The sequence below is a fragment of the Sus scrofa genome, chromosome 17 (assembly GCF_000003025.6).
Source record: "Sus scrofa isolate TJ Tabasco breed Duroc chromosome 17, Sscrofa11.1, whole genome shotgun sequence".
Taxonomy (NCBI): domain Eukaryota; kingdom Metazoa; phylum Chordata; class Mammalia; order Artiodactyla; family Suidae; genus Sus; species Sus scrofa.
Genome location: NC_010459.5, coordinates 48,411,873 through 48,433,507, shown reverse-complemented (window position 1 = coordinate 48,433,507; position 21,635 = coordinate 48,411,873). Strand labels below are relative to the sequence as shown.

The 21,635-nt window shown below is 54.1% G+C and overlaps 1 protein-coding gene across 1 annotated transcript in view; it reads left to right on the top strand.

Moving 5' to 3' along the window:
- CDH22 (cadherin 22) overlaps positions 1-21,635 on the top strand; it is a 132,023-nt gene that overhangs the window by 38,198 nt on the left and 72,190 nt on the right. The window contains exon 2 of the mRNA XM_021077733.1: positions 19,513-20,171. Coding sequence (XP_020933392.1) covers positions 19,908-20,171 — 264 coding nt within the window. The 5' untranslated portion in view covers positions 19,513-19,907. The remainder of the gene's footprint in view (positions 1-19,512; positions 20,172-21,635) is intronic.

Below are 21,635 nucleotides of genomic sequence, written 5' to 3'. Positions count from 1 at the left end.
GGAGCCATCTGGATGCAGTGCTGGGGATGCCAGCCAGATGGCAGTGGGCTGAGAAGAGAGTGGGAGGCGAGGAAAGCATTCGTGAGAAGTCTGCGGAGAAGTTCTGTTGTTAAGAGAAGGGGCTGAGAGGTGTCGGGAGGGGTGTGCCTATTTTTGTTTGTTTGTTTTAAGATGGAATCTACCTGAGCACATGTAAATGCCAGGAGCCCATCAGAGACGGGTGAAGACAGGGCAGGAGAAGGGAGAATTTGCAGTGTGAGGTTTCTCAGATGCCAGGAGGGGTGAGCGGGCTCCAGGACCCAGATCAGGGGACTGTCCTCAGACCAGAGGGACAGCTTCTCTGTGGCAAAGAGCAAGAAAGAGGAGAGAGGAGGCATTCCCATCGTGGCTCAGTGATAACGAACCTGACTAGTATCCCTGAGGATGCGGGTTCAATCCCTCGCCTCACTCAGTGGGTTAAGGATCCAGTGTTGCTGTGAGCTGTGGTGTAGGTTGCAGACGCGGCTTGGATCTGGCGTGGCTGTGGCTGTGGCGTAGGCCAGCAGCTATAGCTCCGATTGGACCCCTAGCCTGGGAACCTCCACATGCTGCGGGTGTGGCCATAAAAAGACAGAAAAAAAGAAAGAGGAGAGAGGAGATGTGTTCCGCCATCTATAAAATGAGGATAATAATAGTGCCTACCTGTGGGGTGGCTGGGGTGGGGATTCCATGAATGGAGGCGCAGCCTAGGGTAGTAATGGCAGGTGGTTAAAGCTCTAAGATCGCAGCTGCTATTATTATCTTCCCTCTCAAAGCTCTGATCCACTCTCGCTTGTGGATAATAATCATCACATCTCACCTGGTTACAGCACTTAAACTCTTTCCAGAGGATTATTTTCATATGCATCTCTGCGAGCCTCCCAGCAAACCGAGCAGGATTTATTTCCCCCGTTCTGCTGAGGAGCACACTGAGGCTCAGAGAGGTGAAGTGCCTTGCCCGGCGTCACACAGCTGGGCAGCAGCAGCGTTGGGAGTCCAGTCCAGATGCAGATCCCCGGTCCGCTCCCCCGCCCCCACTCACCTTCTCTACAAAGAGGGACTCAGATCTAGGGGCTTGGTGCCCCCAGGCAGCCCCGGAGGCACAGCCCTGTGGCTGAGCTCTGTTTTCAGTAGGTGCAGGGTCCCCTGGAGAAAGGGCAGGAGAATCCTGGACTCAAGTCTATAGCTTTAAACTCAGGAGGGAGAGGATTAAGTTTCCAACCAGGTGCCGAGCTCGGCTGGCTTTCTTGTTCCAGCCTGAGACGGGAGATTAGGGGGAAAGATGCCCTATCTGCCAGCTCCATCGCTTGTTGGGAGAGAGAAGAAAGTGAAACCTCCTTCAGGCCTGGCATTGGTGCTGCCTATCTGTCACTCCAGACAAGGCCCTGCTTATACTTGGCGGGGGGTGGGGGGGGTGCGATTTGGCCAAACTGGTCCAGTCTGCAGCCCCAGCAGTCCCAACCCGGGGATGGAAGACCGTGAGAGACAGGCTCTCCCTGTTCCCTTCCCGCATCTGTTCCAGGCACAATGAGGTCCTAAGGAGCATTCCCACCTCTAAGTTAAGACCCAGCCCCTTGCCAAGGTGCCCAGCCCAGTCACACCTTTCTTTTCTGCCCTTTTCCCCACCTCTCAGCTCCACCCCACCCCACACTCTAAATAGTCCTTCCTCCAAGATGGGTTCAAGTCATTCCCACTGCCGGCACTCCCTTTCCCCTTTGTTCTATATGGGGAACCCCTACTTATCCTTCAAGCAGCAATTCAATGTCACGTGATGCAGAAAGCCCCGTGTGACTTCCTTAGAGAAAAGCAAGTCTTTTTTTCTTTTTTTCTTCCCATTTTTGCCTGCCCCGCATCATATGGGGTTCCCAGGCCAGTGATCAGATCTGAGCTACAGTTGCACCCTGTGCCACAGCTGCAGCAACGCTGGATCTTTAACCCACTGTGCCAGGCTGGGGATTGAACCTGCATTCCAGCATTCCCAAGATGCCGTTGATCCCGTTATGCCATAGCAGGAACTCCGAAAAGCTTTATTGAGCACCTACTATGTACCGGTCCCTGGGTTAGGCTTAAGAAATGTTATCAGGTCCTGGCCTTGCCTCCCGAGGTCCAGGGTTGCAGCCCCATAGGGAGAAGTGGCCAGGCTGGAGGTCCCTGGGGGTGTGGATGGGAAACAGCAGAGGAAGTGGGAAGTGGTAACCGCAAAAGGGCAGGCTTGGGGCAGGGGGCATGCTGACCTCAGGCCCGGCCGGAGAAGGCAAGGGACAGGCCAGTTCCCTGACATGGCAGCCACCCATACTTCCCCTTGGTCTGTCGGCTCTTCTTGGCACCTTCTGTTTGCTCAACTGCTCACAGGCCAGGTGGAGTGGGCGAGGCAGCGCGGAGCAGGAGGGGCTCCTGGTGAAGAGCTTGGCTCTGATGCCAGGACACCTGTGGGACCTTGGACAAGTCACCTGCCCTCTCTGTGCCTCCCCCCCTCCACAGAACGACAACAGAAGTAGTGTCAGCCTTGTAGGGGTTTTCGAGAAATAAGCAGATTGCACATGTAAGATGCTTAGGATGGTAGTATCTAGCAATTTTATTACTATTTATTATTTTAATCGTCAGACTTGGGCCCATTATCAGCTCCCCATGTGCACCCCGTCTCTGAGCCTCTCTGCATCAGGGAAATGAGGAAAGCAGTGGGTTTCCAGCTCTGATATTCTGGGATAGGAATGAAAGGGGGTAGTCGCTGTTAGGGGCTGGGGGAGTGGTCTAAGAAAAGACCCAGGGGCAGAGCTGACCCCTAAGTGGGGAGGAGACACCCCCTCCCCAGGAAGCCTACCATGTTCATGAGCCAAAAAGGTAAGTTTCCAGAGGGAGTTAGCAGCCAGATCACGGAGAACCTTAAATGCCAAAACAATGCTTCTGAGAGGTGACAGGGCTTGATCAATTATTTGGAGATTGTGTCTAATCATTAGAGAGATAATGGGCCCTCCAGAGAGGCAGTGATCTCCCTGTCACTGGAGGAGTGCAAGCAGAGGCTGAGATCTAAGAGAGGATTCAGGAGTTCCCATGTGGCTCAGCAGGTTGAGAACCTGATTAGTATCTATGAGGATGCAGGTTCGATCCCTGGCCTTGCTCAGTGGGTTAAAGGCCTAGTGTGCAGCATAGGTTGCAGAGAGAGCTGGGATCTGGCATTGCTGTGGCTGTGGTGTAGGCTGGCAGCTGATGCTCCCATTCAGCCCCTAGCCTGGGAACTTCCATGTGCCACAGGTGCGGCCCTAAAAAGCAAATAAAAAAAAAAAAAAAAAAAAAAAAAAAAAGCAAAAAAAAGAAAATAATAACAAGAGAGGATTCAGATATCAGAGAAGTGGGCCAAAGTCTTAGAGGGCCTGAAACCCTTAAGAGACCACGGCTTTCCGAGAGCAGCACTGGGGGAAGAGGCAGTGGCCATAGTGCTTAAACTCTGCAGCCATGGAGTCAGCAGCTTCCTTGGTATGTGACCTTGGCAGTTGACCTCATGCTCCTTGGCTCCAGTTTGCCCATCTATAAACTGGGGGTGACGACAGTGTCTGCGTCGTGGTCAGGGGGAGGATTAGACGGACGGGCGTCGACGTGCTCCTTCACGGCTGGGGTTCCTGTTCTCTGTCTGCCTTGGCCTCCGGGACCCCCCTCTGCCGTCCCCCTCCTGTCTCCCATCCTAGGAGGAAGCGGCCACACTGGAGTCTGGGGCTGACAAGGCTCCAGCCCGAAGCCTCCCTAAGGAGCTTGCCATGGTTACCAGCTGCCTGCAAGGAGAGGCCATAAATCCTGTGCCCAGGGTGGTAGGAGGGAGGAAACCCGTGTGTCGGGTGGGAAGGGGGGCAGCTAAGTGGAATTGAATCTTGTTTAAGGAGGAGGCCCACGCCTCCCCGGGCCTGTAATTTACTGCGAGGTTGACAAGATGAAAGCGGAATTTTCAGTGGCATAATCGCTGGGACCTCGGGGATCCGCGAGAGACGAGCTGCAAGGCAGGCGGTGGCAGCCAGGCTTTAAGCGAGATCTGGGGCGCTGATCCCGCTGTGATCACAGTGGGTGGCAGACCTGGGGCGCAGGGCTCAGAGCAGGGTGGGCGGGGCGGGGGCGCTGTGCTGAGGCCTGGCTGGCTAAGCCCAGGGCTCAGGCCGCGTCTTGTCTGTTGTCATCTCCAGAGCCGAGGTCAGGCCCCAGTTTTTCAGCGGATTTTATGTGGTGGAACGTACCGCCCAGGACAGCTGTGACAGTGGCCGCCGACAGCCCCGAGCAGAGCCCCTCCTCTGGGACTGTGCTCAGCCAAAGGGGGCTGACTTGTTCAAGGTCACGCCCCCTGGAGAGGTGGTCCACTCAGGTCCAGTATCTGGAAGGCCAGGCCCCTTGCTTCAACTTGCAGCATCCCAGCTCCAGAGCGCCCCATGGAGCAGCGGGGGCCTCTGCTGAGACAGCATCACGTTCAGCTTCTCCCCCTGCGTGGCTCTGCCTCTCTCGCCCCTTCCACCGGTTCCTTTCAACTTTCCCCGCTGCAGGCAGATCTCCACCCCTTTGAGCCTGTTTTTAGGGGGCCAGACCTAAGGCCTTCCATCACCGGGAAGCTTGTTGTAAAACGGCTTTTGCGTGTAGTGTTGGAAGAGGATCACAGAACCTTCTTTTGCAGATGAGGAGACAGGCCTAGAGAAGAACACAGTGTTGGGGCTGAAGCTGGGAGGCCAGATTCCCAGCCCACTAGTCCAACGCCTCCATTTTACAGATGGGAAGGCTGAGGCCCGGAGAGTTGGGGGGATGCAGTTAGGCAGCTATTACAGGGTACGGGGGGTCGTGGAGGCAGAGTGCTAGGGTGAAACCTCACTGCTTTGGAGCTGGATCCTAGCCACATGGTCTCGAGAAAGTAGTCTTTTCTTAGTGACTCTACTTTTCATTAATAACTGGAGAATCTAAAGCCCATCTTGGGAGAATGTGTGAGGCTCGCCTAAAACAACCAGAGCTTGCACTGGGTGCGTGTTGGATGAAGCCTTTACACACATCTTGATGAATCACTGTGAAAATGTGTCACTCGGGGTTCCCGTCGTGGCACAGCCGAAACGAATCCGACTGGGAACCATGAGGTTGCAGGTTTGATCCCTGGCCTCGCTCAGTGGGTTAAGGATCCAGCATTGCCGTGAGCTGTGGCGTAGGTCGCAGACACAACTCGGATCCCACGTTGCTGGGGCTGTGGTGTAGGCTGGCAGCTGTGGCTCTGATTCGACCCCTGGCCTGGGAGCCTCCAAGTGCTACAGCCCTAAAAAGGAAAAAAAGAAAGAAAGAAAAAGGGAAAAAGAAAATGTGTCACAGGCTCTGGGGCCAGACTTTCCTAGTTCAAGTCCTAGATCCCCACTTCCTGGCAGGGACTTTGCACAAGGTACTTCACCTCTCTGTACCCCAGTGTCTCCATCTGTGAAATAAGAAGAATAAAACAGACTGTGGCACAGATTAAACAAGGTAACTCGTGTAAAGTGCTTAGCACAGCTCAGCCCAGCTGGCTATTTTTAGCTCGTCAAATGGACACATCCTGGCGCATGGAAAGCACCCTGTAAATGTTGCCTATTAGTATTATTATCACTGTTACTGAATTAGATGCTCTGGAGACCTGGGGATAAGTGTTTTGAAAGAGTCCCTGTCATGATGCTGTCGACAGGACCCTGTTCCCAGCAAGTCCTCTGATGAGCCTTGGGAGCCCCCATTTGACCTTCCATTGTACCGAAGCCTAGGGAGGGCAGGGACTTGCCCAAGGTCACCCAGCACTGCAGGATCAAAGCCAAGTTCTAACCTAGTCCACTTGCCTCCCAGGCTGGAGCGCTTTCTCCTGTGCTGCAAAAGGACACATCCCTTAATGTCATCTGCTCAGGTTGCAATAAAAATTAACTACCCTGAATATGTGCATCATCAGTGCAGCTCCAAGACGGAGAAGGGGCTGAAAGGAGATGTGTCACATTTGCTCCTGGGGCATCCACGCAGTCCCTCTCTCTCTTTTGAAATTTTTTTAAAATTAAAGTATAGTTGATTTATCATGTCCTGTCAATCGGTACAGCAAAGTGACCCCTTCATACACACACACGCACACACACATATATACATTCTTTTTCTCCTATTATCTTCCATCATGTTCTATCACAGGGGATTGGCTATAGTTCCCTGTGCTGTACAGCACAACCTCATTGCTTATCCATTCTACATGTAATAGTTTGCATCGTCCAACCCCAAACTCCCCGTCCATCCCACGCCCTCCCCTTCCCCCTTGGCACCAAGTCTGTTCTCCATGTCTGTGAGTCTGTTGCTGTTCTGTAGATAGGTTCGTCTGTGCCATAGTTTAGATTCCACATAGAAGTGATGTTGTGTGGTATTTGTCTTCCTCTTTCCGACTTACTTCACTTAATATGAGAATCTCTGGTTCCAACCATGTTGCTGCAAATGGCATTATTTCGTTCTTTTAATGGCTTAATAGTATTCTATAGTGTGTATGTACCACATCTTCTTAATCCATCCACCTGTCAATGGACATTTGGGTTGTTTCCATGTCTTGGTTATTGTCAGTAGTGCTGCTGTGAACATAGGGGTGCATGGGTCTTTGTGAATGATAAGCAGTCTCTTTAATGGTTCCTTGGAGGACTCTCCACCCCATGAGGACTCCCCCCAGCCTGCTGGTTTCCTCACTGTGGCCTTGGTGAGACCTGATGCTAGATACGGGATGGATACCCCAAGAGACCTTGAGTGAACAGAGTGAGGGTGGGGCTTCACCCTTGGCCAGCCCAGGTTCCCATCTCCCCTGCCAAGTCATCTGTGCATCCTTCAGGGCCACTCGGGGCCACCTTGGTTCTCACCCCAGTCCAGAGGGTAGTGTCTGAGTGAGGGTGATGGGTGGGGACTTTCCCCCTAAGGTTGCTAGATTAGAAGCTGATGCACAGGAGTTCCTGTCGTGGCGCAGTGGTTAACGAATCCGACTGGGAACCATGAGGTCGCGGGTTCGATCCCTGCCCTTGCTCAGTGGGTTAAGGACCCGACGTTGCCTTGAGCTGTGGTGTAGGTTGCAGACGCGGCTCGGATCCCGCGTTGCTGTGGCTCTGGCGTAGGCCGGTAGCTACAGCTCCGATTCAACCCCTAGCCTGGGAACCTCCATATGCCGCGGGAGCGGCCCAAGAAATAACAACAACAACAACAACAACAAAAGACAAAAGACAAAAAAAAAAAAAAAAAAAAAGAAGCTGATGCACAGGAGCAGAGAACCCTGCCATGGACCCCCAGTCTCTGCCCCTGTGGATCCTTTGCCACAGACAAACTTTAATACACTCAGGTCCAGGGGAATCTCCCTCTGGCTGGAGCCACATATTCCAGGAACTGGGTGGGGGAGGGTGAGACCCAGAGGGAGCCTCCAGGCCCCTGGTAGGATGGAGGAGCTGGGATCAGGTATGTTTGTGACATGCACAGATGTGGTAAACACAACAATGAGAGGCAGGCAACCAAGGAGGCAAAAGAGGGGGAGAAGAATATGGAAGGGAAGGCAGAGACAGACTAGGAGGAAGAGCAGAAGAAAGGTGGAAAGCAGAGGGAAAATGAGAATGACTGGAATGGGATGTATCAATCACGGTATATTCATGCAACGGAGTACTATACAGTAGTGAAAAGGAAACACAAGAACAAAGATGAATCTCAAAAACACGATACAAACAAAATGCAAAAGAGTATATACAGGATGATTCCCTCTATCTCAAGTTTGAAAACAAGCTAAATTCAGATGTTAGGAATGCATAAGTAGGTGGTAAACTACATAAAAAGGCAAAGGCACTAGTTATCCTAAAAGCCAGGAAGGGAGGATGCAGTGGTTATGGTCAAAAGGGACACAGTGGGGGAATTCTGAAGAGTGGGTGATTTTCGGTGTTTTGATCAAAGGGTGATCTGTGGGGTTCATCTTATAATTATTTGTTAAACTCTGCATTTACGTTTCATGCACTTTTCGTTACAAATGCTGAATTTCACAATTTTAACTGATTACCAAAGTGGAGAAAGAGGAGGAAAGAGGAGGGGGCAGCTCAGGCGTGAGAGGGAGAAGGACCTCCCGGGGCTCAGCTTGGCTGGCATCACAGCAGGGCCCTGCCCCCCATCCGGCCGCATTTGTAAAATGGAATAAATATTGACACGGCCAGGATGGTATTCAATTTGTCCTGATCACTGGGCTGCGGTGAGTTCTGACAGGGCGCGGTGTAAAACAGCAGCTCGGATGTAATTTCCACTGTCAACATGATGTACAGCGGGCTCTGCCTGCGGCACCGGCAGGCAGGCAGGATGGGGGCAGGGCGGGAGACAGGTGCAGGCCAGGGGCACCTGGGGTGGAGGGTCCAGGGGGCCAGCCCAGGGCCGGAGAGCAGTGTCAGTCAAGGGATGCGTGTATATGTGTGTGTGTGTAAGTGTAAATGTGCATACATGTATATATTCATAACACTCATAGGTGGTCAGGCTAAGTAGACAGTCGGCGTGGGATAAGCCGTGTCAAGAGGTGTTCAGGGGAAGGACATGGTTCATGCTTAGAACCCAAGGCAGGCCTTTTCTTCCTTCCCAGCTGACACTGAGCACGTCTTTGCCCATCCTCATCACCGTGCCCGCCACCTGCCACCATAGCCTGGCTGTGTGACCTTGGGCAAGTCTCTCAACCTCTCTGAGCCACTGTCCCTTCTTCTATAATAGAAATTATAAGGAGAGCTGTTGTGAGATTTCAAGCAGATCATTGATATAAAGTGCCCTGCATGGAACTAAGTGTTACCTCTTATTATTAGCTAATTGGATGGCACTGTGCCTGGCACACAGTAAAAGTTCTATAAATGTTATCTATCATTATTCTCACTGACTCAGAATCAGCTCAATATATGCAACCTGCCTGCCTTTCTTCTTCCTCTATTCCTTTGATCTGCCAAGGCTGTTCCCCCAAAGCAACAAAGCTTGGGACAAACGCCACTCTGTCCCGTCAGCCCCTGGCATTCTAATCAGAGTGAAATGAGATGGTGAAGGAGGGCGATGATAACTTACTCTGTGGTGTTATGGTGAGGAGTAAGCAAGGCGATGCCCATAAAGTGCCCAGACAGTACCTGGCTCTTAGTAGGTGGTAATAAAAAAAATTATTAAAAATTGGGGGTCGTACCTGATGTTGCTCCCCCCTCATTCCCTACGTCTGACCCGTCACCAGATCTGGTCTATTTTACTTCCTAAATATTTCAAATCTGTCACCTTCTGTCCATCCCACGATGGGCTCCTTGATCTGAGCCACCACCACCACCTCTCACCCAGACACTGCCACTGCCTCCTCACAGGTCCCTGGCTTCCGCTCTTGGCACATGTGCAGTTTGTCCTTTAAGCCTCAAGCCCGTGATCTCTTTCAAAACCAAGTCTGATCACATCTCCTCTGCTAAAAATCCTTCGATGCCTTCCCATTTCTCTGGAGCCAAAATCTGAACTCCTTAAGCCCTTTCGTAAGTCGCTTCTCCCCCCACAAGCTGTGCTCTGGCCCTTGAACTTTCAGGCCCTCAGATGTGGCTTTGCATGTTCTAATGACCTAGGCCCCAGTATGTCTCTCATCTCTTACATTTCAGCTCAAAAACCCCTTTCTTGGAGTTCCCGTCGTAGCGCAGCGGAAACGAATCTGACTAGGAACCATGGGGTTGCGGGTTTGATCCCTGGCCTTGCTTAGTGGGTTAAGGATCTGGCATTGGTGTAGGTAGCAGACACCGCTCGGATCCCGTGTTGCTGTGGCTCTGGCGTAGGCCGGTGGCTGCAGCTCTGATTGGACCCCTAGCCTGGGAACCTCCATATGCCACAGGTGTGGCCCTAAAAGGACAAAAGACAAAAAACCAAAACAAAACACAAAAAACAACCCCTTTCTTGGGGAACTGCCCCCCCGCCCCTCCCATCCCTGGCCCCTCCCCTGTGAAAGGTGCGAGTCCCCACACTTACCCTTCATGGAACCTGACTCCTTTGGTAATTGTATATTTACTTGCGAGATGATTGAATTGATGAATATCTCCTTACACACACACACACACACACACACACACACACACAGAGAACACTGGGCCATAGGAGCAGGGACTTTGATTTATCCACTGCTACATGCTCTGCCTCCAGCTCGGTGCCTAGCATAGAGTAGGTGCTCAATAAATACTTGGTGAATCAGTGAGTGGAACAAACAGAAGGAAACAATGCCACAGAAAGGCAGCCCAGCGGGAGGTGGTGTGGTGGTAACCCCACCATGTGGCCTTCCGTCCATCTATACATTCTTTCATCCATTCACCCACATTCAGTAAAACCCACTCTGAGCAGGGCACAGAGCTGGAGGGCAGGGATGGAGGCGCCCACAGCCAGCTGGCAGGGTGCCGAGACCAAGATCAGGGAGAGCCTGATTCTTTTTTTTTTTTTTTTTTTTTTTTTTGTCTTTTGTCTTTTTAGGGCCACACCCAAGGCATATGGAGGTTCCCAGGCTAGGGGTCGAATCAGAGCTGCAGCTGCCGGCCTACACCACAGCCACAGCAATGCGGGATCTGAGCTGCATCTGCGACCTACACCACAGCTCATGGGGATCCTTAACCCACTGAGCGAGGCCAGGGATCAAACCCGCGTTCTCATGAATGCTAGTCGGGTTCGTTAACCACTGAGCCACTATGGGAACTCGCGGAGAGCCTGATTCTGAGCCCCGACTCAGACGAGTGAGCATACTGGGGTTGGGGGTGGGGGAGGCAGAGAGACGGCCCGGAGGAGAGGGAAGTCAGGCTGGGCTCCGAGAGGTGGGTCAGGGTTGGATCTGGGCAACGTGGGAGAAAGGTATTCCTGGCAGAGGGAACAGCAGGAGCAAAGGCCCAGAGGCGCTGAAGGAGTAAACAGGGGTTGGCCTCATCTGCCCAGAGAGATGGGCATGTGAAAGATGCCTTGACAGTGACGTAGAGTGGGCGGGTCCAGACCTCACAGGGCTGTGAGTGGCCACATGTGCTATGGCTAAAGGCTCAGGCTTTGGAGCCAACAGCCCAGGGTTCAGATTCCAGCACCGCATCCTCCCGCTTGCATCTTGGGCAATGTTCATGAACTCTTTGTGCCTCAGTTTCCTCATCTGAAAAATGAGGGCAAATAACAGTACCTACATCCAGGGATTACACGTGGGCGGAGTCACTGAGCGTGAAAAGCTTTTTGCTACTCTGAATGGTAACTAATGGATGCCAGGCCCGAGTCTGGACTTCATCCTGAAGGTGAAAGGGAGCTGGGGAAGGTTTTGGACAGAACCTTCCAGACTAAGCTGGGCTTCATGAAGGTGCATCTGGTAGTAGGCTCAGCAGAGACTGGGGACAAAACTGGGGCCCTTAGATCAGCTTTACAGATGGGGTGACCATGATTAGCGGGCGCCTATGGCCTCAGCTTTACTCATCCCCGCTCCCCTGACCTCCCCGCTTTGCCTCCCTGGATCACAGTCCGGCTACCAAGCCCAGAAACACTGGCACATCCTGACCCCCGACACAAACACACCCAGAGAGACAGTCCCCACCCCAGCTGGCAGTGCGGCACCGAGCTCGCAGGATACATGCCTCACCCCCAGGCCCCAGGAACAGCCCACGGGCTCAGCCCACGCAGAGCAGCCCCCATCCACTCACTCCACACTTACTCTCGCATGCACGGAGTTGTTCTAGTGCTGGGACACAGCGCACGTGCGTGCCATCCTGCACACGTCACTACTAATGGAAATGCACACATGTGCTCAGGCACGCGCATGCTCAGGCATGTGGCGGTAACCGGTCTGCTCTCTTGTTCGTGGCTCCACTGCCCGGCACCCCTCCACGCCTCAACAGCTCCTGTGCTATGCTGGGACCGGTTCTGGCCTAGAGGGAGAGTTTGAGCTGTAGAGATCATTTCTCCCCAGGGAGAAGGCAGCCGCCAAGCACAGAGAGCTCTGGGCTCAGGATCCAGCAGGCACTGTGCCCCTGGGACTCGGACAGGGCAGACAGGAGCCAGGCGGCCAGGCACAGTTCTCCCTGCAGAGCTGGGAGCCAGGTGGGCATGGAGGGAGGGCATCTACATGCCAAACCAGTGCACGTGGAGCCGAGAGTGAATGAACGAGCCAATGAATGAGCTGCCTCTTCCCGCCTCAGCCTTCCCCCCCCCGCCCCCGGCACCAGCCTAGCCCTGGAGTGGGTGGCGGAGGGGAACCACCCCTACCCAGCACAAGTCCTCACTCCTCTGGAGTGAGGTGCACGCAGCAGCTCGTGGCAGTTGTTAAATAAATGCACGAGTGAATAAATGAATGACCTGGTCAGGGTACTTTGAACTTACTAGGGGTCCAGTTGGATTTTTCAAGTGACCAGAAGTAATAATGATGATAATAGCAATAATAAAAAGAGCAGTCATTATCATTACACTAGCTGGCCTTTGTGGCCAAACCCTGTGGATGCCTTCACATGCATCATCTCATTTATCCCGAACACTGGGTCTGGGAGGTAAGCACTGTTATTCCCATTATTCAGATGAGAAAACTGAGACTTAGGGAAACAGAAAATTCCCAAGGTCACACATACAGTAAAATAATAGAACTGGGACTCAAACCCTGGTCTCCCTCTGAACCCTGTGGTTTTAGATCACCTGGATATTAAATCCTGTCCCAGCAGTAGGGGCCAGGAGTGTGGGGGAGGAGGCAGGGGTGAGGAGCCCCAGGCTGCACCATCAGATCTCCTGCTTTGTCCTGTGGGGGTGAGGGGGTGGCGGTCACTGGGCCAAGCCCCTCTTCTTGGTCTTGGCAGAGTGAGAGGCTGGGAAACAGATGTGGGAAGGGGAGGATAAGAATCCTTCCCTCTGTTCCCCCAGGGAGACAGCCAGATGACAAAGGAGGGCCTGGAGCCACTGAGCTCACAGTGATACAGCCTTGGCAGCAATGGTACTAGGGCACTGAGAAATCAAGAAAGGACATGCTGGTCACCCAGCCCAGATTCTGGAAGGATACAATGTAGGCAGTGGCAATGATGCCCAAAGGACAGATGGGGCTACAGCAAATCAGCAAGGCTGGCAACTTCTCAGTGAGAGAGAAAGACACATTGCCCAAGCAGTTCCCAAAATCTATCTGTGGAAAGATTTCACTGAGACTCTCCCAGGCCCCAGCTCCATGCTTGGCTCTGCGAGGTGTGAGTGGGAAGTAGAAGGGAGGGCAGGAGGAAGGAATAGGTATGATCTCTGTCCTCTAGAAGCTTGTCATCACAGCTGATACCAAATCCCAGAAGAAGACCCTGCCATAGAGGTCTGCGGGGGTTCAGAGGGGAGAGAATAAGAGTCTGAAGGAAGATGGGCTGGAGCTGGATTGTCAAAGCCCAGAATCGATAAATTTGGTGGTTCAACAATATCATCAAGGGTAGATTGTTCCATCATTTCTTAGTGGGTGCCTTTGGCCTCTTGGAGTGGCTCCCCTCGTTATCCCAGAATGGCTGCTCTTGCTCCAGCCATCACCTTCTCACACATGCTGAAAACAGAAAGTTTCTCCTCAAGGCATTTCTTTTTAAAGAGTAAAAAATGTATATCCAGAAGCTCTCCAGGAGTGATTCCTGTATATGTCATTAGCCAGAACTGTGTCACATGATACTTTCTAGACCAATCACTGCTGGAAATGGGGGAATGGCTCTTATTGGCTTAGACTAATCACTGTTCAGAGGGGAGGGGCTGAGCACATGGCCAAGCTGCAAGAAGGTGACTATCTAAGCAAAATGGAAGCAAGAAAGAAGGATGAGGGGAAAAATTAGCTGTTAGCAGCCGGCCCATCTTTTCTGTTTTGCACCTCTCTTTATACACCATAAAAGCCAGCCAGCCAGACTGCTGAGGGAAGGGTAGGAATTGGGGGAGCAGGCAAAACGAACCTTCAAAAATCCCTAGAGGGGCTGCCACCCACCCACACGTGTCTCCACCTGCTCTCTTCCCAGCCTCTCCCAAATCCACTCCAGTCACGCCTGCACACCTACCACTCAACCAAAACAGCTTTTATCAAGGCCACTGATGACCTCCGTGTTGCTAAATCCAATGGTCAGTTCAAAGTCTGTGTCTGACTTGACCTGTCAGTAGAATGACCATATAATTTATCATCCAAACCGAGAGTGAAAGGGGGTCGGACACTCGTCATAGTTATGCCAGGACAGCAGGTGTAAAGTGGAACCGTGACAGGCAAAGGTGGAGAGGCTGTCACCAGTTAATGCCTCCTTCTTCCTTTCTTCTGTGGGCTTCCCCAGTACCTCTTCTCTCCTAGCCTCCCGTCCCCACCCCCAGTCTCTCTGTGTTGAGGTGCTGGGACCCCTTCTCCATCTATGCTCCCTCGTTCGCAAGCTGACCCAATCTCAGCTCTAAAAACCATCCAAGTGCCCAGATTTATATCTGCAGCCAGGACTTCGCCCCTGAGCTCCTGACTATTAGCACAGTTGCCTGCTTGATGTCTCCACTTGGACTCGCCAAACGTCCACAACTTGATTGTAATACATCCAGACGAGTCCCCGATGGTCTCCCCAGGTCTGCTCTGCCCACGCTTGCCTGCAGCTCAGTGAAAGCACCTCATCATTTCCATTGCCCGGGCTGCAGGTGTGGTCAGGCTTGGTTCCTCTCTTCCCTCGCACCCCATTTCTGATCCATCCACGTATTTCATGATCCAGCCATATTCCTCAGCACCTCCGCTGCTCCTGCTTGGTTCAAGCCCCCTTCACTCCTCATCTGGCTTATTGAAATAGCTCCCTTGCCCCCTCCTAGCCCCAGTATCCCTCTGTTTAGAACACAACAGCCAGCCTGGGTGAACTTTCAAAATGTAAACCAGATCATGGCATTCCTCTGCCAAAACCCTCCCAAGAGTCACAGCTCACTCACAGAAAATCCCAAAGGAGGTCTTGCAGGCTCTGACGCCCAGCTCCACATCTCTCTGTCTTCATCTCCTGCTGCCCTCCTGCACTCTCTCCAGTTCAGCGACCCTGGGCTCATTGCTGTTTCTCCTGCACACCAAACATGCACTGACCTCAGGGCCTTTGCACCTGCTGTTCCCCCAGCCTGGAATGCTCTTCTCCCAGCTCTGTGCACGGCCATCTCCTTCCCTCACTCCAGATCTCGGTTCAAAGTATCATCCTCACTGTGGGGCCCTCCCTGACCGTCTTGTATAAATTATCATTTATAAGAGGTGATTGAGAGAGAGAAGGAGAGAGCAAACCACCCCCAGCACTTCCGGGACCCCTTACTTTGTTTTTCCCCATAGCTCTTACCATCATCTGACATGTTATTTATTTGTTGTCTGACCCCCGCTAGACTTGCAAGGGCAAGGACTCCGTTACTTTTCATTGTGACACAATGAAACAGCACAGAGTGGCCACTCACAAACATCTGTGGAAGGAATGCACATGCACCAGATACACACACACACACGCGTGTGTGCACTCACACTGGCATCCATGATTGCAGGCATGTGCCTGCACACATATAGGAACCACATGTGTGGTGGGAACTTATGTGGCTCTGAGAGCACACGGATTATAGGAAGTGAGGCTGAAGAGTAGACGGGACAAAGCCAGCATTTATTGAGCCAGCCTGGGGCTCGGCTTCTCATCCCATTTGGGATTAAACAGCTGGGCAGTAGGTTGGGACATGCGGCCCAGAGAAGGCTGCCAAGATGCCCAAGATCTTACGGGAGACGCAGCAGGACTGAACACAGCCCAAGGCACCACAGCTGCCTCCCTGAAGGACTCAGAATATGCCAAGGTCCTGTAGCTGATGCCCACTCGGGAAAGGCAGCTGGAGCAGGAAGGAAGGAGGGCGGGAAGAGGCTGGAGTGTCTAGGGCAGTGCTGGCAGGGCCGTGTGGAGTGGTGGAGACTTGGCCAGTGGCCAGGGAATCTGGCCAATGTGCCCAACAGAGGAGCCAGTGGGCTGAGGCATGAAGGTCCAGGCAGGGGGTCGGGGGGTGTGTGGCCATGCGGGCCTCACCCTGCAAACGACAGTGCAGGATGTGCCCTGCCCGGGGTGGCCTGCCAGGAAGGCAGGTGGGAGCTGAGACACAGCCACCCTTGTCCTGCCAAGTGTGCTTCTGCGCACTGGGCTGCGTCCACTCGGAGGGCCATCTTTTCCTATCCCCTCAAAGATGCCCTCTGCCAAGGGGAATCTAAGTCCTAGGTTCGAGGCCCCACTCCATCACCAAGTATCCTGTGCTGCTCTGGACAACACTCGTGGACTCTGCACTTTTCTAAAGTGGGCCTTGACTTTGCAGCCCTTCCACAGCGTGCTCCCTCTCCTCCCCAACACCCCAAATTCCGCCTGTTCAAATCCTTCCTTCGCTTTAACTCCAAAGGCCACCTTCTCTGTGACCCTACTCTGTCACAGAGTCCCTACTCTGCACCCAGCTGTGCCTGGCCCTCCAAAGTTGAAGGATTCCCATCATGAAATTCCCTCATAGCCGTGTGCCATTTCGGTTTTTATTGTATAAAGTCCCTCCAAGCGCTTCTCTGCACACTCAGAATGAAATGGACACTGCTTTCCTTCTTCCAGTCCTGCTCCATCTGGCCGGCACCCCCATTTCCTGAGGCATCTTCGGCCACCCCCTTGCTCTGTACCAGCCACCGTGGCCTGCTTCCCTGTTCCTCAGCTTGTTCCAGCCTCTGGACCTTTGCACATGCTGTTCCTTCGGCATGGAACCATGGTGTGCCTGGCTCTTTCTCATCCTCCCAGATCCCCCAAATGTCACCTCCTCCGAGAGATCCTCCCTGATACCCTGTGTACAATAGCACACCCACCGCAGCCCTTCCATCCCCCTCTTCCTCCTTCTTCCCTGCTTTATGTTCCTCCTTAATATTTATCGCTCCCTGAAATTATATTGTAGATTCCATTCCTTTGTTATCAGAAGGTCAGCTCCATGAGAGCCAGGACTTTATTGCTTTATTACTTTGTCCCTCGTGCCTACACAGGGGGCCGGTGTCAGGGAGGCACGGGTAAATATTTGTAGAAAGAGTAAACGAATAACCAGAAGAATAACCAGAAGAATGCACCTCTCTCCTGATAGCTGAGTAGCTGATTACATCCTGCTGCCTTAAACAGAGACATGATTTTCCAAGTGTGTTGAATGAATAAATATAATGCATTTCTGTCTCCCCAAATGTAGTAGATGCTAATGTTTGATGAATGAATGAATGATGGAATCTTAGTGTGTCCCCCTCTTATTAAAGGGGTTCTAGAGAAAGAGAGGGGAGAGAGCCCCAAATGGGGTACCTGCAGACATTGGGGGATCTCCCCTTGTTCCCCCTTCCTGCACCCCCATGGCCTCCCCAGAGGTGGCCCCAGCATCCCCCAAACCCTCCCTTCCCCCAGCCCTTCCCCTCTGCGTCCCTGCAGGGCTGTGATGGGCCCTGAAACTGCCTGATGGAGTAAGGGGATGAGTTCCTGCAGCGCGCGGGGAAGTCATAAGCTGCAGGAAATGAAGGCTTTGGAGCGGTGCCTCCTCCTCACCCATAACTCCAGCCTCATTACGACCAGCCCAGGCCATAACGCTGGGAATCAACGCACCGGATCCCCAGGGGCGGCAGCACAGCTCAGGCACTGCCTGTGGAGCAGGGTCACCAGGGTGGGGGAGGGTCTGCCAGCATCCCTCGGCTGTGCCTTCATGCCAGTGAGACCCCACGGAGTGGGTGAGGAAGGGGTGCTAGGGATGCTCACGGTGGGGTCAGGAGTTCTCCTGACGTCCATTAGTTCAGGGTGGGTCTGGAGGGAGAGGGAACGGCTGGCTGGGGACTTTTCAGCTCTTCCCTAGGAACCGATGTTGTCTCATTCTCGTTGCCCTGAAATGCACTTTTAACCCCCTCACCATCACCCCCACCTCCCCACAGATGACGTCTACCCCAGAACCCCTTCCATAAAGAAACCTGGAGCTGCTAGTGGGAAAGCGCCCTGGGGAGTCACGCATCTGCAAAATGGGTATAAGACAGCAACTTTCACAGTTGTTGTGATTCATGGGAGTTAGTGAGTTCAAGTTATGAGAACTGCCAGCTGTGGTCCTGGGTCACAAGAAGTGACCGGCCTGTCTTCTGCTCCAAATATTCCAGCCACTTCCCTCATCTGCAGGAGGACCTGGCTGGGGGCCAGGCCAGTCCCTCCCAGATCCTCTGCTCAGCCACACACCTCATGTTTCCAAGCTGACTCCCCAAACTAGCCAGACCACCCCCAACCTGCCTGCCCACTCCTCTGCCAGGACACCCATCCTTTTCTAACCACCCGTCAGAGGCCTCCTCCTCCAAGAAGCAGCCCTGATTCCCTCCCACCCACCTGCTCCTTCTGGACACCTGTGCCCACTCTCTTCCCAGAGCCCCCCAGGTGCCAGGTTGCACCCCCTTTCAGAGCCCTGATCACACACCACCAGGCATTCAGGTGGGTGCACGAGGGGTCTTGACTCTTGCACCACTGAACTGTGTGCTTACTTACCTTTGTCTTAGCATCCAGCCCATACCTGGCACAGAGTCAAAACTCAGCGCAATAGAGTTGTTGAATCAGCTGAACTCGGTTTGGGAAGAGAAGTGGGGACCGAGCTCCTCACCTCCACTTATGCTTCTCAGTGCCTGAAACTCCTCATTGCCGTCCCCTGTAAACACCCACGTTGAGCCATTATTCATCATTATGGCTTGAGTAGGAGTGAGTCCCTCAGATCCTTTCTTGCTGAAAGCAGGATCCGATGGAGGGAGGGAAGCAGAGATGGATGGATCTGGGGACGGCAGTGCTGGTCCAGGAAGGGGGCGAGGTGGCTCTCAGACTCTGGGAAAGGAAGGTCCTCTGAGGAGGATGGGGGGACCCCAGCGGCAGGCTCAGAGGGGAGGTGACCCTGCCCAGAGCCACACAGGGAGCCTCCAAGCAAGGCCCTCTGGGACTCTGGCACCCCACCCCGAAAAGGAATGTGGAGGGACTCACAGGAGATCAGAAGGCCCTCCCTGGGCTCCTGTGTATCGGGTAGAATGAGTGGAGGGATGGGTGACAGGCAGGGCGCGGGACTCCGCACCCAGAAGGCTTGGGAGCTCTTGAAGAAGGGACAGCTCCCCTTCTAGGATGGGAGTTTTCTAGAGGGTGGGCTGGGCTGGAGAGATTTGCAGCCGTGAGGTGTCGGGGGCAGGGAAGGCATCTTTTATAAGGTCCCCGCTCCTGTGGGCCCGTGGCCTATGGAGGCCCACGAAGAAACAGCTGGAGGAGGGGTCCATGAGGAAAGCGGGTGCCGGAGAGGGTGAGAGAGAGGATGTGTGAGGTGGGAGTTGAAAGGAAGTTTCCAGGGCTGGGGGGAGGGGACAGGACATGACTACTTGACTGTGAGCCCAAGAAGGCAGGAGCGGCTTGGTCTTGTTTGTCCCACCCTGCACCGTGCCAGGCACACTGTCGGCATTTAATTAGTACCCGAAGGACAAAAAGATAGACGCAACCTGCCCTGTCTCCGCAGAGAGCCTCCTCTGATGTTTTCTCGTTTCTCTCGCAGGCTCCTGGTCGGGACGGCCCCTAGTCCCCGAAGGATCCGCCGGACCCCAGCCAGCACCCCTGAGCGCAGGGACCATGGCGCACCCCCGACTCCGGAGCTGCAGAGGCGCTGCCTGGTGATCCGGCTGCGGCCGCGCCAGGGGGGCGCGGGCGGGGACCCCGGGGGCCGTCCATGCCCCGGGTGCGACCGCGCCCCCTCCCTCTGCAGCCGGGCGCCCCCAAGGCTGGGCGGCGTTCAGGGCCGCGCGCCTGTCCGGGTGCCCCGTCGGGGGCGGCGCCCCGGCGGCCGCGCTGAGGCCACCATGTGACACTGCGCCGCTCCGTCCTGCCATCGAGCGGCCACGCCCTGGTGCCTCCCGTCCATGCTCCTGGGCCCAGGGCCCTGGCAGGCCAAGCATGAGGCCGCGGCTCGACGGCCGGGGGCTCCGAGCGGGAGCCGCGCTGTCGCCGGCGTTGCTGCTGCTGCTGCTACTGCTGCTGCTACCGCCGCCGCCGCAGCTGCCAGGACCCCTGTGGGCGGCGGGCACGCCAGCGCCATCGGAGCCCCGGGCTGCGCAGGACGGCGCGCCTGGCACAGGCCGCGTGAAGCGCGGCTGGGTGTGGAACCAGTTCTTCGTGGTGGAGGAGTACACGGGCACCGAGCCCCTGTACGTGGGCAAGGTAAAGTGGGATCCCCATCCACTGTCCCGCCCCCTGCCAGGACCCGAGAGCCCCCTGGTAGATGCAAAGGACCCCAGTTCCCCTTCCCCCCCATCCCAGTCCCCGCGGCCGCCTCCCAGCTGCCCCCGGTCAGGGGCGGACAACAGAGTCATCCCTCTGTTCCGTGCCCACCCACATCTTTTTCTAGTCTGTCTCCCTTTGGCATCCTGGAGCAGAGAGTGCACTAGGTAGACCCAGTTCATTTTGTAGATCAATGCCCGGAGAATGTAGAAACGAGTTTGCCAACAGGACGGTGTCACACACAAACTGTCCCCTCTCTGCTTAAAATTCTTCAATAGCTTCCCATGCCCTAGGGGTCAAGCCCAAATGCCATCCCACTATTGGCTAAGTTCTGGCCGCCCAGCCAGCCTCATCTCCTGCCACGCTCGCTGTGAGTCTCCAGCCACAGCACCCCTCTGATGTCCTTCTGATGGTCCCTCTGAGGCCCCCTCACAGGCTCCTGCCAGCCACCCCCCAGATTGTTTACTTCCCCCAACTGCTCTGTCCTGCTCCTTCTACTGCTTGCTGCATCTCACAGTCAGGTCCCTGCTCAGAGGCCACTTACTCAGAAAAGCCACCCCGGATCACACCAGGCTAGATCAGATCCTCCTGTATGTGGCCGTCCCTCCCTGTTCTGTGCCCTCCAAGGTCCTGGTATCTTTGCTTCATGACGCTTAATTATGCATGTGTTTGTTTGATTATGCAGTTGAGGCATGTCTCTCCTGTTAGATTGTGTTTGTTTTGCTCACTGTAAAATCTTCAGTGCCTGGCGCAGACATTGCTCACTGACTGTTCATCGCGTGAATGAATGAGAGCTACTTTCTCAAACTCTCTGAGTAATTGTTGTTTAATGTGGCTGAAATCTGTGCCCTGAGTGTCAGGCGCTGAGAAGGACTTTTGTTCATCTCTTCAGTCCCAGAGCCCTCATGGGTATGATGCTGGGGAGGCAGAGGGAAGTGAGGTCCAGCCTCTGCCACTTGCAGGCTCCCCAGAGTGGCAGAGACACCCTGGTGCATAAAAAGCCTCACGGGTCATGGAGTTCCCGTGGTGGCTCAGTGGTAACAAACCCGACTAGTATCCATGAGGACATGGGTTCGATCCCTGGCCTTGCTCAGTGGGTTAAGGATCCAGTGTTGCCATGAGCTGCGGTGTAGGTTGCAGACATGGCTTGAATCCCGTGTTGCTGTGGCTGTGGTGTAGGCTGGCAGCTGTAGCTGTTTCGACCCCTAGCCTGGGAGCTTCCATATGCCACAGGTGTGGCCTTAAAAAGCAAAAAAATAAAAGGCTTCACAGGTCAGCACCTGGCACTGACTAGGCATTCAGAATAGGCATTCGATAAGTGGTGTCTGTTGGCTGGCTTCATGGAGGGGGTTTCTAAATGCCTGAGCTGGGTTTTGACGTATGAGTAGGTGTTCGGGCTGATGA